The sequence below is a fragment of the Taeniopygia guttata genome, chromosome 12 (assembly GCF_048771995.1).
Source record: "Taeniopygia guttata chromosome 12, bTaeGut7.mat, whole genome shotgun sequence".
Taxonomy (NCBI): domain Eukaryota; kingdom Metazoa; phylum Chordata; class Aves; order Passeriformes; family Estrildidae; genus Taeniopygia; species Taeniopygia guttata.
Genome location: NC_133037.1, coordinates 647,678 through 671,643, shown reverse-complemented (window position 1 = coordinate 671,643; position 23,966 = coordinate 647,678). Strand labels below are relative to the sequence as shown.

General features: G+C 56.3%; 1 protein-coding gene across 1 annotated transcript; it reads left to right on the top strand.

Moving 5' to 3' along the window:
• The first annotated feature begins 1,005 nt into the window (after positions 1-1,005).
• Positions 1,006-22,136, top strand: LMCD1 (LIM and cysteine rich domains 1). The gene is made up of 6 exons (XM_002187278.6): positions 1,006-1,089; positions 11,632-11,720; positions 12,893-13,148; positions 17,139-17,468; positions 20,619-20,834; positions 21,631-22,136. Exons 2-6 carry the CDS (start codon positions 11,632-11,634, stop codon positions 21,784-21,786), a joined length of 1,047 nt encoding a protein of 348 aa, XP_002187314.6. The 5' UTR covers positions 1,006-1,089; the 3' UTR covers positions 21,787-22,136.
• The last annotated feature ends 1,830 nt before the right edge of the window (positions 22,137-23,966 follow it).

The following is a 23,966-nucleotide window of genomic DNA, read 5'->3' as shown; positions in this document are numbered from 1 at the left end:
AAACAACAAGAGAAACGCGGTCTGGCACAGTTTCTCCTGCTCGAACCATTCCGTGTCTGTCCGTGACAAACGGCAGCACATCCCTGGGGAAATCCATTCCCGCTCCGGCCAGAGCTGCCACGGCAGGGTGGCGGGACAGAGGGACACGGGGACAGGGGGACAGGGGGACAGAGGGACGGGGGGACAGTTAAAGTTAAGAGTGAGTAGTTAACTAGTAATTGATGGCCTGTCAGCACAATGTTTAGTTAGCTGGGTTTATAATGAAGAATACACAAACTGACAAATAGCTTTTAGGAACATGAGACAATTGTGGGGCTCCTCTGTTCTGAAGCCAATTGAAGACAAGGAATGGGAGTTCTACCAAGAGTTCATTTGTCATATTGGCATTGAAAAGGTAGAAAGGTCAGAACGAGGAAGACTTCATTTACTTCCTCGTTTTGGGACCCCTCCCCATGAAAGGGACACCGACCCATTTCAAGGGACAAACTATGCATGCTTAATACCTTTTGAAATGATTAGCATACGAAGCGAGGAATGGGATGCACCAAAATGATGAATATGTATTTGTATTTTGGGTATTCAACACTTGGATGGATAAAAGGGCTCTGTAATCGCTCCGAAGGCACGGTGTGGGTTTGGGTGCGATCCCACACGCAGTAAAAACACACTTTCTGACTCTAAGCTGTCAGACAGTCTGTGTCGGTCACGGCTGGATATCAATACCGGATCAATATCCGCAGCTCTTTAACAATTCCTGTCCCGGTCCCTGTCCCGACCGTGCCCACGTCCCTGTCCCGGTCCCTGTCCCTGTCCCGGTCCCTGTCCCGGTCCCTGTCCCTGTCCCGGTCCCTGTCCCTGTCCCGCTCCCTGTCCCGGTCCCTGTCCCGGTCCCTGTCCCGCTCCCGGCCCCTCTCCGTGTCCCGCTAGCCCCGCCCACGCCCGCGTCCCCGCACGCCATTGGCCAGCGAAGTTTCGGGGCGCCGTCGGATTGGCCGAGAGCGCCGCGCGGCCGCCGCGCCCGCCAATGAAAGGCGGCGCTCGGGCAGCGCGAGCGGCGGCGGCGGCGCGGGAGCGGCGGAGAGCGCGGAGGTGAGAGAGGGGAGAGAGGGAGAGAGGGGGAGAGGGGGGACCCGGGCACGGCCCGGCCCGGCCCGGCCCGGCCCAGGGACAGCGGGACTGGGCATGGTCCCCATCCCCGTGCCGGGACAGCCCAGGGACAGCGGGACTCATCCCGATCCCCGTGCCGGGACAGCGGGATTGGTCCCGGCGCACAGCGCGAGCGATCCCAATCCCTGTCCCGGGACACAGCGGGAGCGATCCCAATCCCTGTCCCGGGACAGTCCCGGGGCACACAGTAGGAGCGATCCCGGTCCCTGTCCCGGTCCCTGTCCTGGGACACCGCGGGAGCGATCCCGACCCCTGTCCCCATCCCTGTCCCGGGGCACAGCAGGAGCGATCCCGGTCCCTGTCCCGGGGCACAGCGGTAGCGATCCCGGTCCCTATCCCCATCCCTGTCCCGGGGCACACAGCGGGAGCGATCCCGGTCCCGGTCCCGGGGCACAGCAGGAGCGATCCCGGTCCCTGTCCCGGTCCCTGTCCCGGTCCCTGTCCCGGGGCACAGCAGGAGCGATCCCGGTCCCTGTCCCGGTCCCTGTCCCTGTCCCGGGGCACAGCGGCAGCGATCCCGGTCCCTGTCCCGGTCCCTGTCCCCATCCCTGTCCCGGGGCACACAGCGGGAGCGATCCCGGTCCGTTTCCCGGTCCCTGTCCCGGGGCACAGCAGGAGCGATCCCGGTCTCTGTCCCGGTCCCTGTCCCGGGGCACAGCAGGAGCGATCCCGGTCCCTGTCCCGGCACACAGCGGGAGCGATCCCCGTTCCGGAGGTGCCCGGCAGGGCCGGTGCCCCGGGCAGCGCAGGGCTGAGGAAGCCGGGGGGGTTTATTCTCCCGGTTTCCCCGCCTGCCCTGCCAGCGGCACCGAGCCGCAGGCCCCGAGCCGCTCCGTGCCGCTCCGTGCTCGTTTCCGTGCCAAAGTCACCCCGCCGAGCTCCTGCTGGCAGAGCGGCTGTTGGCTGGCTGAATTAACTCGGGCACGGCACGGCTGCCTGAGCTGCCCCCGGAGGGAAGGAGGGAGCGGCTTGTCCCTTCTGAGCCCTCTGGAGAGGTTCGCTCCCCGAAATCCGGCCGTGCCCGCAGTGCCCGGGAGCCCGCCGTGCCCGGAGCCCGCAGTGCCCGGGAGCCCGCAGTGCCCGGGAGCCCGCAGTGCCCGGAGCCCGCAGTGCCGGGAGCCCGCAGTGCCGGGAGCCCGCAGTGCCCGGAGCCCGCAGTGCCCGGAGCCCGCAGTGCCCGGGAGCCCGCAGTGCCCGGGAGCCCGCAGTGCCCGGGAGCCCGCCGTGCCCGGGAGCCCGCCGTGCCCGGGAGCCCGCAGTGCCCGGAGCCCGCAGTGCCCGGGAGCCCGCAGTGCCCGGGAGCCCGCAGTGCCCGGGAGCCCGCAGCGCTGCTGCCGCCGCCCTGAGCTCCCTGGAGGCATCCTGGCTGCCGGATCCGAGCCTGTGGAATGGCAGCAGCTGTTCTCCTGACCTTCCTCTCTGCGCCTTTGTCCCCGCGTGGTTCGGGGATGAGTTCAGCGCCCCGTGTCAGCCCGAATGATCCCATCTCCCTGGGAGCGCCCTGCCGCACCCCAGACCCTGCTCCCTGCACTGGGGGTTGCTTCCCTCTGCCATGGGGGTTTTTGGCAGTGCTGGCCTCGGGGACCCCGCCTGCCAGGATGGGCAGGCCAGCCTGGCTGCAGCCGGGGTGTAGCACCGTCTGTCCCGCTGGGTTTGAGCTGAGCCAGGAGAGCTGTACCCGTTTCACTGCGAGCTGGCTGCTCCCGCAGGGCCGTGGGCACACCGGTGTTTGGCGGCAGGAGTTGCTGTCTGGGTGCCCCACAGACGCTGGGCTGTGCTCTCAGCATCCCCTGCCTGCTCTCCTGGGATACACGGTGCTCTGAGGTGGCACCGAGGCATTCAGGATTCTTCCTTCCCTGCTGGCTGCCCACCGCGGGGACGCTGTCAGTGCTGGCTGACCCGAGCAGGCACCCCGGGGTGGCACCACTGGGTGCCCGTGTCCCGGCGGGAGTGGCCGGGGTTTGGTGGGACCTGCTGGTGTGTTACCCCGGACTCGGAGCAGTGTGTCCTCTCCCTGAGGTCCCTGCTCCTGGCACCTCAGGCATGCCCACGGGGCCTGGCTGCCGTGGGGAGGGCACCTTTGGGTGCCCGCTGGAGCCCTCGGGAAGCTCTTGCCAGGCGCTGCCGGGGCTGGACCCCACAGGAGTGAAATCAGAGCCTTTTTCACGAGGCTGTGTGCTGGGCTGAGCTCAGCTGGCCCTGCTGCAGCAGCTCCATCCCTGCCTCGTCTGGAGGAGGGGGCTCTGAGCGGGGCGAGCTCTGCCAGCAGCCCCAGGCTGGGGGTCCCTCGGGGCAGTGCAGGAGCAGGGCTGGGCTTGGGCAGCAGGGAGGGCTGAGCAAATCCCTGCTGTGGGATAAGCCTGGCGAAGCTGGTCCTGCACTGGAGCCATCTCCCAGGAGCTTCTCAAGCATCATCTGCAGGGCATGCAGCAGGGAGGGCTCACAGTGCACCCCAAAAAGCCTCGTGAGCGCAGAAAGCATCAGGGACTTCCCAAAATGTGTGGCTGGACGCTCAGCTCCCACGGGGAGAAGGGCAAAGGACTAGATGTCACCTCTAATGTCACTCACATGGAGGCAGGAGCACAGACTCTGCACTGGAAGGGGCAGCCCTGCTGGGGGACCCTGCCGGGGTTGCTGTGGGCAGGGGGATGCCCACCTCTGCACGGTTCTGCTGCCCAGCTGCCTGTCTCCTCTCACCTGAACACTGCAGCATGAAAAAAGACATGCCAGCTAGTTTGTACTTCAAAAGGGATAGAAATGACATAATGAAAACAAGGAAAAAGAATAACACAGGCCCTGTATCAGTGTCTGAATAATCAACATCCCAGCATAAACGGGTGTCTCTGCAGTAGACGGCTGTTTAATTTCCTGAATCCTAAGACGGGCACTTTTTCTGGGCATGGTGTGGAATACTGTCAAATTTTAATTTAGCTTGGCAGTGTCACACAGCCAGTCTGAGCAAGTCAGAGAAGGCAAGTCTGGAACTCATTAGAGCTTGTGGCGAGGCCCCGAAAATTTGATTTTCAATCACTGTTGGGTTTAATTATTGTTGATGTCTTGCCTAGAGTATTCTGGGATTCTTTCTGAGGAAATTAAAGCAGCATGAGTGGGACAGCATTCTGTTTGGCACAGGGCTTGTTTAGATTAAATTCTGAGTGGGGAGTTAAGGCTCAAAGCAGGGAGAAGGCGATGGCTGGCACGGCGCGAGCGCTGGAGCGGGCCCAGCTGGCCAGGCAGGCTCTGGGCTGGTGTGCTGCTCTCACTAAACTCCGTCCTTCTTGTCAGAACAAAATAACCCACGAAGCTAAAAGCACCCATCAAAGCCAAGGTAAAGTTTACTCGCTTCGTACAAATTTTGGTTCTTTAACTTTTTCTTTCTTTGGTTGTTCAGCATGGGATTGCAGACATCCCAAGCATCCTGCAGGGCAGCAGAGAAGTGCTGCTGTTGCAGGGGTGAATGGGCTCCAGGGTCTGGTCTGGGGGCCTTGGTGCCTCCAGGAGAGGCAGGAGCTCCTTCTCCATCAGCAGATCCTGGATGCTGGAGGAGCCCTCTGCAGGGGTCTGCAGATGTGGGTGGGAGCTGGTTGGGGCTGGCAGCTTGCATTGGTAAAGTCCAAAACCGTGGAGCTTTTCAGGCTGGGTGCCTGGTCAGGGAGTGCAGGGGGCCTGGGCTGAGCCCCGAGCTGTTCCACAGCCTGCAGGTGCCTGGCTGCCACAGCAGGACCTTTTGGCACAGGGACACCTGGCTCTGTGGGAAGGAAGCTCAGCTCCAGACGATGGGGGTTCTGTGGGACACACCTGAGGAGCCTCTGTGGTGTCCCAGAGCCCCGTGAGCAGCTTGGGTGGCTGGGGATGAGGATGCTGAGTGAGGGGCCGTGGAGGCCATGCCCAGTCCCTCAGAGGTGCTGCTGCTCTGTTGTGTGACCCCGTGAGGGCTGCAGGAACCAGCCCAGGGAGGAAGCAAATGTGTTTCTAGCCATGGAACCATAAAGCAGCACAGGGGTTAAAGACCTTATTTTGGGACTTGGACGCAGAGCTAAGCAGAGTCCAGTGAAATGCAACTTACACATTACAGAATCCCTCTGGTCCTGCAGAGAGGCAGTGTCTGGAGTATTTGTTTAGGCTGGGGTTTTTCTCCCTTTTTTAAAGAAGGAAATACTGTATTCCAGCTATCCAGGAAAGACAGTACTCAGATGTCCCACCTTGGAGCTACTGTTCCATGTAGAGATGGGGCTCAGAGAAAGGGGGATATTTCCAGGCAGCTGTTTGCAATTCTGAGGGCGCTGGAGCTCCCTAATGGTGGTGCCAGCCCGATTCCCCACACTTGTGCCATCTCACCTACTGCCAACACGGGCTCCATGGCGTGGTTACATCACATGGGCACAGGAAGGTAAATCCTCTGCAAGGCATCGTGATATTGCCTGTGCCCTGCCAGTATTTGGGGTGGCACAGCCCCTCAGCTTCTGCCTTGGGTTCAGGCTTCACCAGCCACAGGAATCACCTGGACTTGCTCGTGTGCTCCTTCTGGAGACCTGCAAATGTGTTGCTCCAAGCCACCTCTCTTCATTTTCCACCTTGTGCTGAGCTTGTGAAGCTCAGAGGCTGCAGTGCAGGAAGGGTGAGGGACAGGGATGGGGGCCCTGCCCTCGTGCCACCTTCAGCTTCCTCCTGTTTCCTCCACTAAAGATCCTCCTCCTACTGCTGAGCAGATATTTAGTCCTAAATCCGTTGTTATATGGAGATTTGATGGAAGCAGCTGCATCAGGGCATCCTGTCAGTGTCCTGAGGGACATTCCCAGTGTCCCCCATTCCCAGTGGCATCCAGAACCTTCTCCTCACGTGGGAGATGGGAAGGACCCAGCTGGTTCTGGGCAGGTAACTGGAGATCACCCCGAGACCCTCACCTGAGTGCTCTGGAACTCAGCAGGTCTCCTGTTTCATTGAGTTTGGGGGGGTTCTCTTCCCATTCCAGACACTTCCTCACGTCTTGGTTTGGATTTATAATTAAGTCCAAGTATCTGAAGCACTGTCTGGCTTGTGAAAAGAATCTGATTTTTCAGCATTTGCCCTTCTCTTATCATTAATTCACACATTGTTAGTGAAGAAAGGAATGCTGCCAGCTATGTGCTCTTGGAAGAGGGAGCTATTTGCAGAGGCCCTGGTTGTTGGGGCTCTGTCATCCTGTGGGTTGGGATCTGGCAGTTCCATTGAAATAGTTTCCTCCACTATCAGTGCCTTTACCTGCTCTTTATGTTGCTAAAATAAAAGGTAGCAAAATTCTTACTCTGCAAAGTTTAATACAATAAGTGCTTCCAGTATTGCAGATGGATCAACCCATTCATTGATGCCTTAAATAAATCCAATAGAGAGAATTTGGGATGAAAGACAGCCTTTTGTAAGGGAATTTTTTTCCTGTGAGTGTGGTAATTGGGATAACGCTCGCTTGGAATCTGGCAGGGAAACAAATTGCTTGCAGGTCATGATTACAATGGATGTTTTCTATGAAAATGAGAAGAAAATAAATCAAAACATCCCTTTGCTGTTCTCAGAACTGCAGTAGTGAATGTGTTTATTGGTTAGTGCACTTCTAAGGGCATTGCTTGCCTTGCTCAGAATTATTCCCCTTGCAGCTGCTGTCAAGGAGCCTCTCCTGCAATCCAGAGCAGCCCCAGGTGTCCTGCCCGAGCTGAGCCCTCCTGCAGGAGGTCTGGGGGACATTTTGGGCTGTTCTGTGTCAGGACTGGGAGTTGGTTCCTGAGCTGGGCCTCACCAGACTTAGGGGCACTCAAGGAGGATGTTGAACTTTAAGGTCCCTTGCAACCCAAACCATTCTGTTTGTGGGCATCAGCAGAGAAGGAAGAGGGCAGCAAATGGCCAATATGTGAACTGGAGCATGCAGCACTGCCCTGTGTGTAACCCTTGCACCCTGCAGCTCCTGGAGACCTGCAGGGGAATTGGAGCTAGCCCCAGATCCTTAAGGAAGTTCAAGCTAGCCCCAGATCCTTAAGGAAGTTTGATTTAGCCCCAAATCCTTAAGGAAGTTTGAGCTTGCCCACTGTTATTATGCAATCATAGCTCTATTATAGTCAAATAATGACAACAAATGATCTGCTATCCATCCCTATCCCTCAGCAATTGTGCTGAGCAGCCTGCTCCCACCCATGTGGATACTGTGTGGCTTTTCCCTGTGCCTTTGTTCACAGCCCTAGTTCAGAGTTAGCTGTAAATCTTCCAAACTCATTGCAGCTGGAGGAGCCCCCAAAGGGTTCTGGAGGTGCCTCAGCCTCCCTGGAGCTCTCTCCTGCCCTGGCTGGCATTAGGGTGGGGTAGCTGATGCTGCAGGGAAGGGTTTGGATGGAGCCTGTCATGGCCACTGGGGAGCACTGGCTGAGGGGAGAGGTGAAACGAGGACCTCAGCTCTGAAGGGCTGTTGTGAACTTAGAGTAACTTTTTGGAAACCAGCTTTTCCTCCTCCCTCCCTAAAAAGGAGGGGAAAACATACTTGAGGTAGTTACGTGTCTCCAGCACCGTTTTCGGTCTCCAAATAGGGTGTTGTGCAATAAATGCTTTTGGGATCCAGAAGCCTCTGTGGAAGCAGGAGGGCTCCCTTTGCCAGTCCCTCATAGGCCTGTGGCTGTGCCACTGCGTCCCCAAAGCCCTTCTGGGGGCTGCAGAGCCACGGGTGGCTCAGGCAGCAGAGCCAGGAGGGATAAGAGCCATGGCACACCCTTTACCCTGCCCATGGACCTGCCCTGCTGATGGATTAGAGCCATGGCACACCCTTCACCCTGCCCATGGACCTGCCCTGCTGATGGATTAGAGCCATGGCACACCCTTCACCCTGCCCATGGACCTGCCCTGCTGGGTGTGTGCTCTGCTGGCACCGAGCACAGCGCTTGGAGAGAGGAGCCCTGCCTGTCCCCTGCTGTCCCTGGGGGGACAGGTGTGCTGGGAGAGTGATGGGAGTGTGCTGGTGTGTTCTGGGAGTGTGCTGGTGTGTTCTGGAAGTGTGCTGGCTGTGCTGGGTGTGTTCTGGGAGTGTACTGGTGTGTTCTGGGAGTGTACTGGTGTGTTCTGGGAGTGTGCTGGGTGTGTTCTGGGAGTGTGCTGGCTGTGCTGGGAGTGTGCTGGCTGTGTGCTGGGCTGGGTCCTCCATGGTCCTGGACTAACCACCACACTGGCCAAGTTTCCTGAAACCCTGAACGTGATTTCAGGCCCGAGTTCTCCAGGTCCTGCTGCCCCTGAGGACAGCCCCTGGCACCAAACCCAGCTGTCAAACTGGTTTCACTGCAGCCTTTGCAAAGGGTCCCTGGCCAAGGTGTGCTGGGCTGACCGAAGGTGACAGAACAAAGGCACGGAGGAGTCTCAGCTGGGCAGCAAACAGAGCAGGCTGTGGGGCTGGAGCCTGACCTGCTCAGAGCTCCTGGCCAGGGCTCCACCTCACCAGACCTGCCAGGGGAGGCAGAGGAGTCCTCGAGCTCTGAATCAAGCTGGTTTGGGCTCTTTCCTTGTCACTTGTCACTCCAGGCTCTCCATTTTGCAGCTGCTCAGTGACCAATGGCCCTGCCTTTGGCCAGCATAACAGCAAACCATGGCATTGCTGGTGTGCTCCTGACACTGCTCAGCAATGCTTTTGTGGGTAGAACAGCCTCGATTTCCTATCATTTCACTACCCAAGAATTTCCTCTGCCCTGACTTGCTTCTGTCTTCCAGCAGCAAGAATGCTGTGAGGCACAGAAAGCCAAAACAGAAATCCTGCAAGGAGTGTCTATCTAGTCCTGGTGAGCAGGATTTGCTTTTCTCCAGCCAGTTTGTTGACACAGGCCTGGTTTTGGGGTTTTGGTGCTTTTTTAAACCATTACAAATGTCTCCAAACCCTTTATCTTAAGGTGATGCCAAAGTTCAGCTGCACTTCTCGGATGGGCATAGGTGGAGCCTGGGATAGTCAGAGCATTTGTTTCACATTACCCTACCGGGTTTGGGGTTTTTGCAGCGTCTTGCATAATTTTGGAAAAGAAATCTCCTTTTATGCCGATGTGAGGAGAAGCTCCGTGCCTGGGCAGGACGGGCAGTGACCGGGCACTGGCGCCTGCGCAGGGCTGGGAGTGAGAGTGGCTCAGCTCTCCTCTGCTCCTGGAGGAGTGAGGAATGACTCTGTGCCCCAGACAGCCTGCCTGGGCTCTCAGAGCCTCGAGGAGCTGCTGGCCCCGAGGGTCTGAGCGTGCTGGGCACCCTCTGGGGCTGTGAGCTCCTGCACTGGCACTGCCACGGGCTCCAGTGCCAGCTTGTCCAGGGAGGCTCCTGTGCTGCTGACCACACTTCTCCCTGTGCCCTTCCCCTTGAGTCAATGAGCCTTTTCCAAACGGGTTTATTCAATCCAGATGTTTGTGTTTGAGATAAACCACCACTTGCAGTCCCTTGCTGTTTCCCAGCTCCTGTTTGACTCTCTCAGATCAGCACCAGCTAAACCCCAGCAGTTCATGGTACCTGGCACGTGGCTCCAGAACTGGCAGGGCTGTGAGTGGTCTGTGGGAATCCTCAGTGTCTGTATCTGTCCTGGACAGCTGGCACATGGCTGAAGAACCAAAAACATCCTCTGTTTGGATAGCAGAGGCAGAGGGGACTATCTGGCCATGTTAAGGCAATTTTTAAGATGTATTTTTATGAACTCTGGGAGTGAGAGGTCTTTTCATTGGCTTCAAAATATTGGACAAACTGCAGGTGAAAATCGAGATGAAAATCCCAGGTGAAAGATGAGGCAGAAATAAAACAGCAGTCCTGGGGCAAAGGGAGCTGAAACAGACCACTTCGGGCTGGGTTTCTCCAGGATGAGCAGCCTTGTGTGGAAACTTCATAGTTCTGGGCAAGAAAAAGTGGCATGTAAAGGCCTGTCATCTACCTTAAAATTGGCAGACAAACATCTGGTTTTCTAGAACATCTGTTTGTAAAAATTTTGTACCTGTTAGCAACATCACGTTTTCCGAGCAAGTGAAGTATCTGTCCTGGGTGCCATTAAATAACCTCTTCCTCCTGAAAGCTGCAGCGTGAGTCTGAACCTCAGACGAGAGCTCAGGGTGCCCCAGGTCCTTGCAGGGGCTTTGAGGTGCTAGAAGTGGGACAGGTGGATGCAGAGGGAGCAGGAGGAAGAAGGGCTGCAGCATCATCACTGGGCTGGTCTCTGAGCAGAGACTCAGAGCCTGGGGCTGCTGGGCACAGCCTGGTCAGCCCAAGGTCCCCATGGGTCCCTGCTGGGGAGCTGCATCCGCTCTTCTGCCCCAGTTCTTTCACTGCTCTTGGTGAAAACAGGTTTTGGCCAGGACAGCCTCTTGCGAGGTGCCAGAGTGATTTAATCCGTGCATGATCTGCACTGAAGGGCTGTGGCAGTGCAGAGATGTGCAGGGACTGGAGCCACAGGCACGTACCAGCACGGGCACCTCCGCAGCCTCAGCCCTGCTGGGCCCTGCACTGTCCTTGCTGCCATTGCTCCTGCTCTGCCCAGCACTGTCCTTGCTTCCCTCAGCTCGTTTTTCCAGGGAACAAGCGTGTCCTTCAGGCAGGGGCCTGACAGCTCCTGTATAAACATCCCGGCTGAGATAAATTCAGCGTCTGCTGGTGTCACCTTGCCCTGGTGCCTCCTGCAGCACTTTGTTTTTGTCTCCCGCCGTGCCCTGCTGCGTTGCTCATGCTCAAAACGCCGTGTTTGATAAATTCATGGAGCTGGCAGTAAATAGGTTTGTTTTCCAAAGATATGCGCTCCTGGTGTGGGTTTTTGCTCATCTTTGTGCTGTTGGGAGGTTGTTGGGATGTCTCTGCAGCAATGATCACCAAGGATGGGTGACTTTTGTCTCTTTCCAGTGAGCAGCAAAAAGTGCAGCACAACCACTGCCCCCCATGTCACGCCACCACCACCTCTGCTCCCCAGAGTGTTTCCCCGCTGTATTTCCTGTTCACTATGGAAACCACCCACAAAGTCCAGTGCCAGAGGCATGGAAACCTCCCACATTCCTGAAATACACTGGAGAAAGACCACAGGGGTCCAAGGTGCTGTGAAGCAAGTTTAGCATCAGGGTATAGCAGTGCACCTCCACATCTCCAGCCTGACTTTGTGACTTGCACAGATCCATGTGCAGCACATGAACTCCATGAACTGGACCCAAACGAGACCTGAGGTCTCTGTGGATGAGGCGAAGGTGGCTGCCCAGTGTGTGAGCATGTTCCCTGGGTTTGATGTGCCAGCCCCTCCATCTTCCCTCACTTTGAAGGGAAAACCTTCACCCAAGCATCCTTAAATAAACTTGTGGCAGGGTTGTGTGGACATGGTCAAATAGCGTTGGGAGATCGGAGGTTTCAGGGGACACAAGGGATGGCTGAAATCACTTCTGAAGGGCAGTGTGCACTCTCAGGGCAGTCTCAGGGAGCCCCTGGGGATAAAGCCTGCCCACTCGGTGTCCTGCTCTTTTGCAGATGTCGGGGAGCCAGCTGCAGGGGGGACGAGGCGTGCCCTGCTTGCGCTGCAGAGGGCTGTGCACGGGCTTCGAGCCACACTCCTGGAGGTAACGTTGGTCCTGTCCTGCATCCCGACTGAAACGTGCCTGGTGACAGAACATCTCCTTATCTGATACTTCATTTCCAGTTTTCCTGCTAAAACCACAAACTGGGGTAAATAGCCCCTGATGGCAGCAGCTGGTGGGAGCACACCAGGACAGTGCCCAGCTCAGGGCAGCAAAGGGGCTGTAAAATGCAATGCAGACATCCAGCTGTCACTCATTAAAAGAGAATTAGTGCCCTCTGAGCTGCCTCACAAACACTGGCCCCTCTGTGCTCCTGGGGAGCTCCCCAGGGCGCTGGGCCCGAGGTGGTGGGGCAGGGAGGCTGTGCTCCAGCTGTGCTGCTGCAGCTGGAATGCCTTGGATGCCTTCAGCTCCCACTTGTGATACCTCAGCTGTGTGAAACCCAAACTTTAAAGACTCATTTGGTGAAAGCACAACCATTTTTTTATTGACTCCATTAAAGGCTAGTTGGACTCATTCTTACTCCAAGATCCTGCTGAAATCCTCGGGGTTGTGTCAGAGTTACTTTGCCCCTCTTGCTATTAGTGTTTGATGACAGTGCTGGCCACCAGAGTGTCTTAGACACTTGTCTGTGTGATTTGTACCTATTATCGTTCCAATTACAGTCAATTAAGCATCAGTTCCTTCCAGCAGTCACTTTTTAAACTGCATGTAAAGATTCATCATAGGCAAGGCTGGTGCTGGTCTGTTGGAATCTGTGAGGAGACTAATCTCCAATCTCATGATGCTTGAAGGGGTTTCCAGAGTTCAGGGGAAGCAGCAGCTCCCCGTGGGTGGGAGGCAGCAGATTTTGCAGTGCCAGGACAAGGGGGAATGGCTTCCCACTGCCAGAGGGCAGGGATGGGTGGGATACTGGGCAGGAATTGTTCCCTGGCAGGGTGGGCAGCCCTGGCACAGGTGCCCAGAGCAGCTGGGGCTGCCCCTGGATCCCTGGCAGTGCCCAAGGCCAGGTTGGACACTGGGGCTGGAGCAGCTGGGACAGTGGGAGGTGTCCTTGCATGGCAGGGGTGGCACTGGGTGGGATTTAGGGTCCCTCCCAACCCAACCACGCGTTCCATCCCGAGCCTTTGCCCGTGCCATAAGGCCAGGCTGCCCCTTGGAGAGGCTGGCACCCCATGGCCGGCTCACAGCCCGGGCTGCTCTCTTGGGCACAGGAAGATCTGCAAGTCGTGCAAGTGCAGCCAGGAGGAGCACGGCCTGAGCTCGGAGCTGGACGATGACCGCAAGATCGGGCGCCTGCTCTCGGACTCCAGGTACGCCTCGCTCACCGCGCGGCTCAAGGGCGGCGACGGCGCCCGCGTCTACAAGAGGAACCGCATGATCGTCACCAACCCCAACATCTCGGGCAAGGACCCCACCTTCGACACCATCACCTACGAGTGGGCTCCCCCCGGCCTCACCCAGAAGCTGGTAAGGGGCTGGCAGCAGAGCTCTGCTCAGGCAAAGCTCTCGGGGCAAACCAGGGAACCACGGTTTGCCTCAGGAGCAGAAATGTGCAGAGCGCTCGGTGGTTTGGAAAACTAAATAAGCAGAGTAGGTAGGAGAGGGGGATGGAATGCCTTTGGGTTTTATAGGTTTGTTTACATTTCCAGGAGAAGTCTTAATGGATTTTACAACTAGAAAGCTCTTAGTCTTTTGGTAAAGCCCATCTGCAGTAAAAGCACGGCTGAGGAGAGAGCCATCCCTGCTGTCCTGCAGCCCTGTTCAGCCCAGGCCTGCTCCAAAGCCCCAGGCTGGATGTAAGAACAGCTCCTCCAGGCCTTCCGGGGTGTCTGGGCTGGGCAAGCAGGGGAGCAGGAAGGGATTTGGTTTCTGGGGAGCACATGGTGGGCAGCTGGGTGCTTCAGGGCTCCTCCTCCTGCTCGCAGAGAGCACCCCGTGCTACTGGAGGAGTCCTTGCCTGGAGAGTGGGCTCAGAAGCCCCGTTCCTAGGGTCTCCCACAGTCCCTCTGATGAAGAACAGCAGCCCATCCCTGTTCCAGCAGCCTGGAGCAGCTTTCTGCCCCAGGAGCAGGCGTGGAAGGGCTCCTGGTGCCCGGGGTGCCAGCCTGGCGAGAGCTGAGCTCAGTGCCCGAGAGCTCCTGCCCGCAGCTCCTGCCTGCGTGGGCACAGCTCTGCCCGCTGCTGCTGCTGCCAGAACCACTCTCATCTCCAGCTCTGGAGCTGGGCTTTCTTCCTTACAGTTCAAGCATAATCTGGTCCAAATAAAAACAACGTTATAAAGAGAGTTCAGGGTAAAAAGGTGAGATAGGGAGTGCAATCCTGTTCTGAGGGCTGGATCCAAAACCAAGCCCCCAGCCCAGCTCCACCTCCCTCCCATGCCTGGTTTCCATCTGGACCAGCTGTGTGGGAAGGGGTGGAAGTGGTTTTCAGCATGTGCAAGTGTGAGCCAGCAGAGCACTTCTTGGGGGAAGCATTTAGCTGCCTTTTCACTGTGCTGTGGTATGAAACCCTTCTGTATTCCACTGCCAGGCAGCAAAAGCTTCTGCTCCTCCAATGAAACAAATAGCTGAAAGCTGTTGATACAAATCAACAAAAAAAGCTGCTGAAAATGCAACCAGAGACCTTTTTAAAGGAGAATTGGGATACCAGTGTGAAAGTGCAGCCACAGCCCCCAGAGCCAGAGTGGTTAATTTGGCTTAAAAGCCAGTTGTCCTGAGGGCCTTGGACAGGCTGGGTGGGGGGTGAGCTGTGTGCTGGGGATGCTTCAACTGAGGTCCTTTTTCCCTTCCCTTCCCTTCCCTTCCCTTCCCTTCCCTTCCCTTCCCTTCCCTTCCCTTCCCTTCCCTTCCCTTCCCTTCCCTAAGCCCCCAGCCCAGTCCCACCCTCCTGATAGGGGAGGTTTATGAAAGTTTTTGATCTCCTTATAGTGCCTGGACAGGCTGGAATACATCTTGGTTCAAGTAAACAACAAGCAGGAGCTTTGGAGACGACCTTGATAAATTCTGGCTTGCAGATCAGCTTGACAAACTCTGAGAAGTGCTGGATGTCAGCCACTCTCGGGATAGTTTCAGAGGGATTTGGGCCAAAGAGCTGTTAGTGCACAACTGCCTCTCTCCAGTGGTTTCCTCCTGGAGGCAGCCTGGAAACTTGGGATGGCTTTTAACCTTGTTTTGCTGAAGTGGATGGTCAATAATAGGAGGAAGTTCAGAGCATGTTCTTGTTAAGCTGTGCCTGCAGAAATCATGAAGCAGATACTTAGGTCCTTAGGGACAGTGAAAAGAACAGATCATAAAATAGCCCCAGGATCCAGTAGTGAACCGTGAAAACTAAAATTCTCTCCCTCCAAATTACCTGCACTCAGTGAAGCATGGGCCATAACAACAAGTGATAGCAGCAGATGTAGCAACTTTTTCTTAGTCTTCATGGCAGTTTTTGGTTTCAGGCTGGATTTTTTTTTCCCCCGTAATCTTTTCTTGGGACACATTTTTATTGACATCTGCAATTACAACTTCAAGCATTCCCTTGGTCAGGGAGTGGAATCTCACTGAAACCTGCCTGTGAGCAGGCTTTAAGTAAGCCTTTTAAAAAGCCTTGAGGCTTTGCTTTCCTCCCTCTCAGCACAGACATTTGTGCTGGGAAGGGAGATCCTGGAGGTGGAGCAGACCAGGAGGCCCCAGGTGCCCGTGCTGGCCCCTTGCTCTGGTGGAAATGTTCATTAGTGTTGGCACATCAGTGGATTGAGGATTCCCCCCCTGAGACCCCAGCACGCTGCTGCTCTGCTGGAGCTGGTGCTGCCCTGGTGGTCCTGCTCACACAGCATCACTTCACTTGTTTCCTGTGCCCTTGTGGGGCAGTGCCTGTGTGAGCCTGGGAGGAGCCCGCAGGGAATTCTTGTCTCTTTCCCCTGTCATTCCTCTTAGGGTTCCTCACGTCTGTGAAAGCCATTTGTGCACCAGATCACTGCCCAGCACCCACCGCCCTCCAAGCAGCTCTTCCCCAGCTCCCCTTTCTCCCACAGGGCAACAGCCTCCCATGAAACGGGGCATCAAGCCCGCCTTTGCACAGGGGCACAGTGTCCCGTGCTGATGTCTGATATCCCGGGGTGCAGGGATTTAACTGGCACCCCGAGACCTGGGGAATAAACCCCGCTCCCATTGAATCATTATCTGCTGCTGTTCCAAATTTCCTGTCAGGAATTCCGCCCGGCAGCACTGCTCTCTGGCCCAGAGGAGCCAAGGTGGAAGGGACTTGGAAGTTTTTCCTGACGTGCTGAAGAGTTCAGTGCTGTGCAAGCGTTTCTGTGTTGAAAAGCCCAGCCTGAAGCAGCCCATGTGCCACAAACAGTTAAATCTCTTTGCAAAGTTCTTTAAGATGGAGTTCTCAAGTGCTGACCCAGTAAGAAGCAAATGTGATGCAGCTGGATGCTGGTCTAAGGGGAATGGCAGGAAGCCAACTGGCTGCCCTGTCACTCTTCACACCACAATAGGAAAATGCCGGATGGGAAACTCCCTTCCCTTCCTCCCGGCCAGCAGAAGTTAACTGTGCAGCCCCCGTGGCCACCAGCACTGACCCAGCCAAGACTCACAGGGGTTTGCTCTGCTCCTGAGGTCGTGGCCAGTTAAGTCAGAGACTTCATTCCGGGCACTTTCTGGGCATTTCCTTTCTGTGTCACAGGGCATCAGTGGCCAAACACCTTCCCTCTGCTGTGAAATCAGCAGTCAGGTGGAACTGGGGCTGTCAGTGTCCCAGACTCAACTGCTACCTGAATTTTCCCTGTATGATGATGATTTCACTAACTGATGGAGGATGGTCTTTCGCTGCGAGCTGCTGTGCACACAGCCCCGTGGGGCTCTGGGGTGCTCAGTGTGCCCAGTGCCTCACTCCCTGCAGCTCTCCCTGGCCCAGCACAAGGCAATAGAGAGCTGCTCCTGGGGTTTGATGCTTATGGGTTTTTAGTCTTTTCAGCAGCTGTGTTATCAAATTTCATGGAAAGGTGTCATGGTAGTGCCAGCGAGGGAGGGTGTGCTGGGATTTCTGTGCAAAGCAGGTCTGCCTCTGCTGCTTTGCTTTCCTGGGCAAATGGGGGCTGTTTTTAAACAAACAAACAAAAAAACCTAATCTAAAACACCATAAAAACACCCAGTCTGTTGTCTGAGGATGAAAGGATTTATAACAGCCTGGCTACCACTGGCATCTAAGCCAGTTCAGCCTTCTGCTTCTGCACTGGGGGTGCAAACACTCCAGAGGGAGAAGGGAGGGGACGGGCGCGTTTTCTGCTGCTCCGCGGCACAAGTGGAGCATCTGCATGCCAGGCTGTGCCAGGCTGTGCCAGGCCATTCCAGGCTGTGCCAGGCCGTGCCAGGCCGTGCCAGGCTGTGCCAGGCCATTCCAGGCTGTGCCAGGCCATTCCAGGCCATGCCAGGCTGTCTCCCTGCCCCATGGGTGTCTCCCGTGCAGGCCATGCAGTACATGGAGCTGGTCCCCAAGGAGCTGCAGCCGGTGGCGGGCACGGACGGTGCCGTCCATCGCCGGCGGCGGCTGGCGCGGCAGCTCCCGCTGCACGACCAGGACCCGGCCCAGTGCCGCGGCCTCGCCGAGGGCGAGCAGCAGCTCATGCAGGACTTCGTGAAGAGGTACAAGGCCGAGGCCCTGGGAGTCGGGGAGGTGGCGCTGCCGGGCCAGGGCGGCGGCGGGAAGGAGGAGGAGAAGCCCCAGGACAAGAGCATCGACCCCGGCAGAGCCCCCGAGTCGCCCAACGGGGCCCTGGAGAGCACAGCCGGGCACTACGTGAGTCTGGGATGGGATGGGATGGGATGGGATGGGATGGGATGGGATGGGATGGGATGGGATGGGATGGGATGGGATGGGGTGGGAGCGGAGCACTGCGGCTGCTCCAGGCTCAGGGAGCCACTGGGAGTAGATTTGATCTCAACTCGAGGGGCAAGAAATCACAGCAGGCAGGGTGGTCTGTGCCTTGTCCTGCTCCCAGGGCATTCTCCATGCCTGCTGCAGGTGCTCGGCACATCAGGATGCTTTGGAGCAGCACTGTGAGAGCCTGGAGGGCCCCTCTGCTCCAGCCAGCCCTGCTGAGCACAAGGGTCCATCTGGCAGGGCTGATGAGGGGCGTTCTCCTCTTCTTCATCTCCCTTTCTCTGTAACAAAGGCCCTGCTGAGCCACCAAGGTCAGGGAATTCTCACTGTGGGAGCTGGTTGGAGCTCTGGGTTCTTGGCAGCTCTGAAAGGTTCAGCATGACGTGTCCCTGGATGATAAGGGCAGTGTTTCAGTTGAAAGCTGAACTGGATGATCTTGGAGGTCTTTCCCAACCTTTACCATTCTGTGCTGCAAGTCAATATTTCCAGGTAGGCTTCTTACCTAGAAAGACCACAGATGACAGGAGGTGGAGGCTCTGTCCAGTTAACCCAGAGCTGTGAACATGGAGATCGTGTTCCCAGGGCTGTAATCACTCTGGGAAATGTGAACAGCTGCCCTGGGTCCCTGGGCATACAAATACATTTCCACAGAGAAATGGCTGAGATTCCTCAACACCCTTTTAGATTTATGTTCCCCCAGTGCTGTCTGGAGTGGCTGCTGAGCAGATGCTTATCATAAAATATGGTGAGTGGAAATACCTTGTCCTGGTCCTTGTGAGGGTGACTTGCAGCAGAGGATTTAAAGCTGAAAAAGCAAATGGTGTCCAAGTGTTTTTAAGAGGAGATTCTTTCCTGCCATTCCTGCACTGAGGTTGTACATGAAAGAGCAGTTTTCATTTTCAGTCCATATTGGGTAATGTCTCCCCTCTGCCATGGTCTGTTACTTCAGACTTTGAATCCAGTGACACAGTAAGGATTTTCACTATTGCAACAAAACACTGGATTTTAAGATAAAAAATGGCCAAAAAAGGAAGGTTTCCTTTAAACATATCAATAAGTCATCCTAGCAATGAGGGTTTACTTAAACTGCGAGTTTGTCCTTCCAAATAAATAAATACATAACTGTGATGTTATTCTCCTTACTTTGAAGCATCATTTCTCTCAAGGCAGCAGCTGAAAAATGGCACAGCTTTCAGAGCAGTGGCAGATGCACTGGGACAGCCACCCTGTGCAGCCAGGGCATGGCAGGCCCAGGGAGGAGAGCTTGAGCTTGTCTGCCTCCACATCCCTGCTGCAAGTCTGTCCCAGGAGATGAGTGCTCTCCACAGAGCGCAGAATCCTGACCCCAGAGCTGGGAATGCCTCTGGTGTTACGAGATTTGATTCCTGCCCTGGAATCACATCGAATCCTGAGGCGCTTGATCCAAGTGAATCACTGTTCCCAAAAGCTTGAGGCCAGCATGCAGGGAGGGCTCAGAGCTCTGGTGGTGTCCAGGAGCTCCTTCCCTGGGGCTGGCACTGCAGAGCAGGAGCTGGGCATGAGCAGGATGGGAAGGCTTGAGAGAACAGGACATTTCCTTGGCCAGCACCTCTGGCAATTCAGCTAATAAAGTCTTCACTCCTCTGCCTGCATGATGGAGATGTGAAAGGAGCACCAAGCTGTAATCCCACCTCAAATTTGAAGGATCACCTCTTTGTAGTGTGTAAATAGCAGGATATGGAGGTTATACAATGCTTGGGAAAAGCCCTGTGAATAGATTTTCCCTGTGAATATTTTCCATAGAAAGAAACAGCAAAATAAGTTGTTTTTTTAACAGTTCTTGCTGGCAAGAAACTTGAGCTCGGGGTTGGAAACTGCTGTGTTTGTTCTTGCTTTAGATCCTGCAAGATAAGCAGGGCTGTGCTGCTGTGGCTTCCCAGGGCTGGCAGAGCAGAGGCAGCTGCAGGGTCTGGCTCTGGGGCTGGCCCCAAATCTGGGGGCCGAGGGAAAGGCCTCGGCTGGGTGTGATGGGCACAGACCCCTGGGTGCCCTCTGTGTGCAGGACAGTGGGTGACCCCTCAGAGAGAGCCACCTGGGGGTGCAGGACGGTGGGTGACCCCTCAGAGACAGCCACCTGCAGAGGTGCTGTGGCCTCCCCTGGGTGACAGGAGGGAGGAGGACAAGGAAACTCGGTCGGTGCAAAGAGCAGTGTGCCCGCACTCTGGTGTGAGCCGGGGCAAGGGGCTGGCAGGGCTGGGAATTTCCCTTTTCTAGCCCTGCCCATCCCTGTGGCCTCCTGCAGCTCAGGCACTGTGAGTTTATCACTGCTGAGAAATCCTGGCTTTGTGTCTCCTCTCCTCTTGGGTGAGTGGAAGGAGCCTCTGCCCATGGCAGGGGGTCAGCACTGGGTGATCTTTAAGGTGCCTTCCAACCCAAACCCTTCTATGGTTCTATTATTACTGGTTGAGTGAAACTGGGGTGTTTGTAAGCTGTATCTGATCACAGGGCCACTCCCAGCCCTGACCCTGTGCCACCTGGAGCGTGCTGCAGGGGGACACTGCTATGCCAGCCCTCCGATGGGCACGGCAGTGTCACCATAGCCCTGTGGCACACAGGCTGCTCCCAGCTTCAGTGGGAACTGGAGAACATCCTGCCAGCCTCTGAGTGGAGCTTTAAGGCTGGCTCTTCACTAATCACAGGATTGCTCTGCAGGCACAGATAAAGAGCAGGCCTAGCTGCTCTGGTGTGTAATGTGCATGGATGCCATTAATCCTGAGATTAACCACGTCTAATTCTAGCTCTTTGGGCTGTTAGGAATAGAAAACATTTGCTGAAATCTGTGGAGTGACAACTGAGTTAGGCACAGACAGAAAACAGTGAGAAAATACCAAAGTTCTGATCTCTTTTCAAACTTACATCTTTGACGTGCTGCACTCCTGCACTGTAGGAATTCTTAATTTTCCTTGGAAAACCTTTGGATTTTGGCGGAGGTGTTAGTCTGGGAGGGGTCCCCAGGGCCGCTCAGAACGAGCCACCAGCCCTGTGCTGCCCCGTGCTGCCCCGTGCTGACCTGTTGTGTGCCCGCAGCGCTGCGAGAGCTGCCAGCAGCCGGTGCCCGGGGACTGCCCCGTGGTGTACGCCGAGCGGGCTGGCTATGCCCGGCTCTGGCACCCCGCCTGCTTCGTCTGCTGCCGCTGCGCCGAGCCCCTCGTGGACCTCATCTACTTCTGGAGCAGCGGGGCCGCCTGGTGCGGGCGCCACTACTGCGAGAGCCTCCGGCCCCGCTGCGCCGGCTGCGACGAGGTGGGCACCGGCCGGGAGCTGGGACCCCCGTGCCAGGGGGCAGGGACCCCTGTGCCAGGGCATGGAGTGACCAGAGTCCTTTAATCCCCTGTGCCAGGGGGGCAGTGACCCCCTGTGTCAGGGGGAGCAGTGACCAGAGTCCTGTGATCCCTGTGTCAGGGCACAGAGTGACCAGAGCACTGTGATCCCTGTGCCAGGGCACAGAGTGACCAGAGCCCTGTGATCCCCTGTGCCAGGGTGGGCAGTGACCAGAGCCCTGTGATCCCTGTGCCAAGGCACAGAGTGACCAGAGCCCTGTGATCCCTGTGCCAGGGCACAGAGTGACCAGAGCCCTGTGATCCCCTGTGCCAGGGCACAGAGTGACCAGCCAGGGCACAGAGTGACCAGAGCCCTGTGATCCCCCCCTGTGCCAGGGCACAGAGTGACCAGAGCCCTGTGGTCCCCCCCTGTGCCAGGGTGAGGACCAGCTGCAGACCCTCTGAAGCCCCCTGTGCTGGCTGGGAACCAGCAGTGGCCCTCTGCTCCTGGCAGTGCCAGCCTCAGTCAGGGTTTCGGAGCAGCCTGGGCTGCTGGAAGGTGGGAGGTGTCCCTGCCCATGGCAGGGGGTGGGACAAGGTGACCTTTGCAGGTCCCTTCCAACCCGAACCATCCTGGGATTATTCTGTGTGCCCATTCCTGATGGGCTGGTGGCAGGTGTGGGGTGGTTCTCCCTTCTCCTGCAACGCTCCAGCTTGGTGAGGTGGTGGAAATAAGCAGTTTGTCTGTCTGTCTGTCTGTCTGTCTGTCTGTCCCGCAGATCATCTTCTCGGAGGATTTCCAGCGGGTGGAAGGGCTGGCCTGGCACAACAAGCACTTTGCCTGCCTGGAGTGTGAGACGCTGCTGACGGGCAAACCCTTCACCCTGGCCAAGGGCAGCCTCCTGTGCAGCACCTGCAGCCAGAGCAGGGTCTGAGCTGGTCCCACGGCTCCCCAGGGTCCCACAGGACTGGGGGCGTTTGGAAATACAGGAGAAGGGGAAGGTTAAAAAATGGAAGAGTTGAGTATTCGCTTGCAAGCAACTGCCTGTGAGGAAAGTATTTCCTGGGGGTCCTGTGGGATCTGCCAGGAGCCCTTGTGCCCACGGGGGGGAGGTGCACGGTGCACCTGGCCAGGAGGAACTGGAAAGGAGGGGCTGGGCTGGGCTGCTTTTTGTCAACTCTGTCCAACCTTCTTATGACTAAGATCTTGCAATAGTCGTTTGGAAATAACACATCTCAACAGTAACTTCTGGCATACTAAACCTACAGTTGTGGTCAAAAACAAGGGGTGTTTGTGGTTCTTAAATCCTTACTGGAATTAGGCTAACAGGCTGCTGCCACTGTGCCAAGGCAGTGGGTTTGAGGAATTTGATCGACTTGCTGAAAGCAGATGCTATAAAATTGCAGCCACATGCAGCTGGGGCTTTGTCCTGTGCAAGGATGCACAGCCAAGGAGTGGGCACAGGGCAAGGGCTCAGCCTGGTGAGAGGGGCAGGGCAGGCTCTGCTGGTCAGGGGCTGACTCAGCCCGTGGAGCTGCCAGCCTGGAACTGGAATGTAAAGAATTTTGTGGAAAACAGCTTTACACCCTCAGCTGTCCTGGGGGGCAGAGTGTGTGTGTGTGTCCCTGAGATGCTGCAATGTCACCTTTTCCCTGCAATGCTTCGATGACCGTTCCAAGTGCCAGGGAGCTGCACCTGCCCCTGGGAGCTCCTTGTCCCACGGCTCTGCCGCTGCCTCGCAGGTCTGGCACTGTCCCAGGGTGTGGCACGGAGTCACTGCAATTAAACAGCTTCATAAAATCCTGTCCCTCTCCAGTGTCGGGAGCAAAAGCGCGAAATTAATGCATCAAACAGCTCGAAACATGTGGGAGCCTTTAGTGCTGATATTGGAATGAAATTCGGGGTAGGCATGAGCTGATCCTGCCCCCAGCAAGGACAGCGTTTGAACTTGTGGGGCTGCAGAGGACAAAGCCCTTCATGTCCTGGGATGGCCAGGGCAGCAAGCTCAGGGAATTTGTGCCTCCTGAGTGGGCACCCAGCTCCAGTTTAAACTCAAGTGTTCTTGGAGTTGTTCTAAATACGATGTTCTAAATAATTTCCTCCACCTGCTGGGGGAGGAAATGAGAAATGGAGTGAGGGGTGCCTGCACCCCTGGGAGGGAGGGAGAGCCTTTCAGTCACTGCTGCTTCCCTGGGATATTTGTAATATCCAAAACAAACTGTTAAACTTGACGTTCCATTTCTCAGCTCCTGTGAACAAGAGAAATCTCCCAGTCCCAGTGACAGCAGGACAGCAAGTCAGTGTTAAAGAGCTGCCACGCCAGGGCCAGGGCCACCAGGGGAAGCTGGCTGGCATCTCACAGCAAGGCTCACTCCCACCCTGCCCCACACAGAAGGGAGGGAGGTCTGGAGGCGTTTAACCAGCTCCTCTGGTCCATGGAAAACACCTGCACACTGAGCTTTATTTATTTATTTGTTTGTTGGCACTGGAGCCATGTGGAAGGAGCCCTGTCCTCAGGGGTCAGTGGCCAGGAGGAGGGATCTGTGGGGCACAGATGTGTGGGGAGCCTGGAGGCAGCCCTGCACCCCCTGTGCTCCCAGAGGAGCCTGGAGGCAGCTCTGCACCCCCTGTGCTCCTGGGGGAGCCTGGAGGCAGCTCTGCACCCCCTGTGCTCCTGGAGCTGTGCAGAACCCCCTTGTGTGAGGGGAAATGAAATGCCTGCAGTGGTCTCTCTCTCCCTGCAAGCCTGGCTCTGGGTGCAGGCAGAGCCCCGGGGTGGGGTTTGCACTGCTGTGCTCAGGCTCTGGTTTGCATCATTCCAGGCCACAAAACAATCAGCCTTCTCCTTCACAGTGAGATCCAAAAGCAGCTCTTTGCTCGGGTACTTCTGCAGCGAAGGGATGCAGACCTGATTTATTGGAATGGACGGGATTCTTGTTACTTACCTTGGTGGTAACAAACAGCCATAAAAGAGTTGTTGATCATGGGCATAACTCAGTAAGAACCTGATCCTGGGGTGGAGAACAATTGCCTTAAACAGAAACTTTTAAGGGGCTTTATTAGGCAGTCAATTCTAAAAAAATGTGATTTCAGATACCTGTAACTAATAAACCT

Excerpts from the sequence above, each read along its gene's own strand:
- LMCD1 (XM_002187278.6), top strand. The coding sequence starts at position 11,632 with ATGTCGGGGAGCCAGCTGCAGGGGGGACGAGGCGTGCCCTGCTTGCGC. Across the intron at positions 11,721-12,892 it reads TTCGAGCCACACTCCTGGAG|GAAGATCTGCAAGTCGTGCA; the intron begins GTAACGTTGGTC and ends TCTTGGGCACAG. Across the intron at positions 13,149-17,138 it reads CCGGCCTCACCCAGAAGCTG|GCCATGCAGTACATGGAGCT; the intron begins GTAAGGGGCTGG and ends TCTCCCGTGCAG.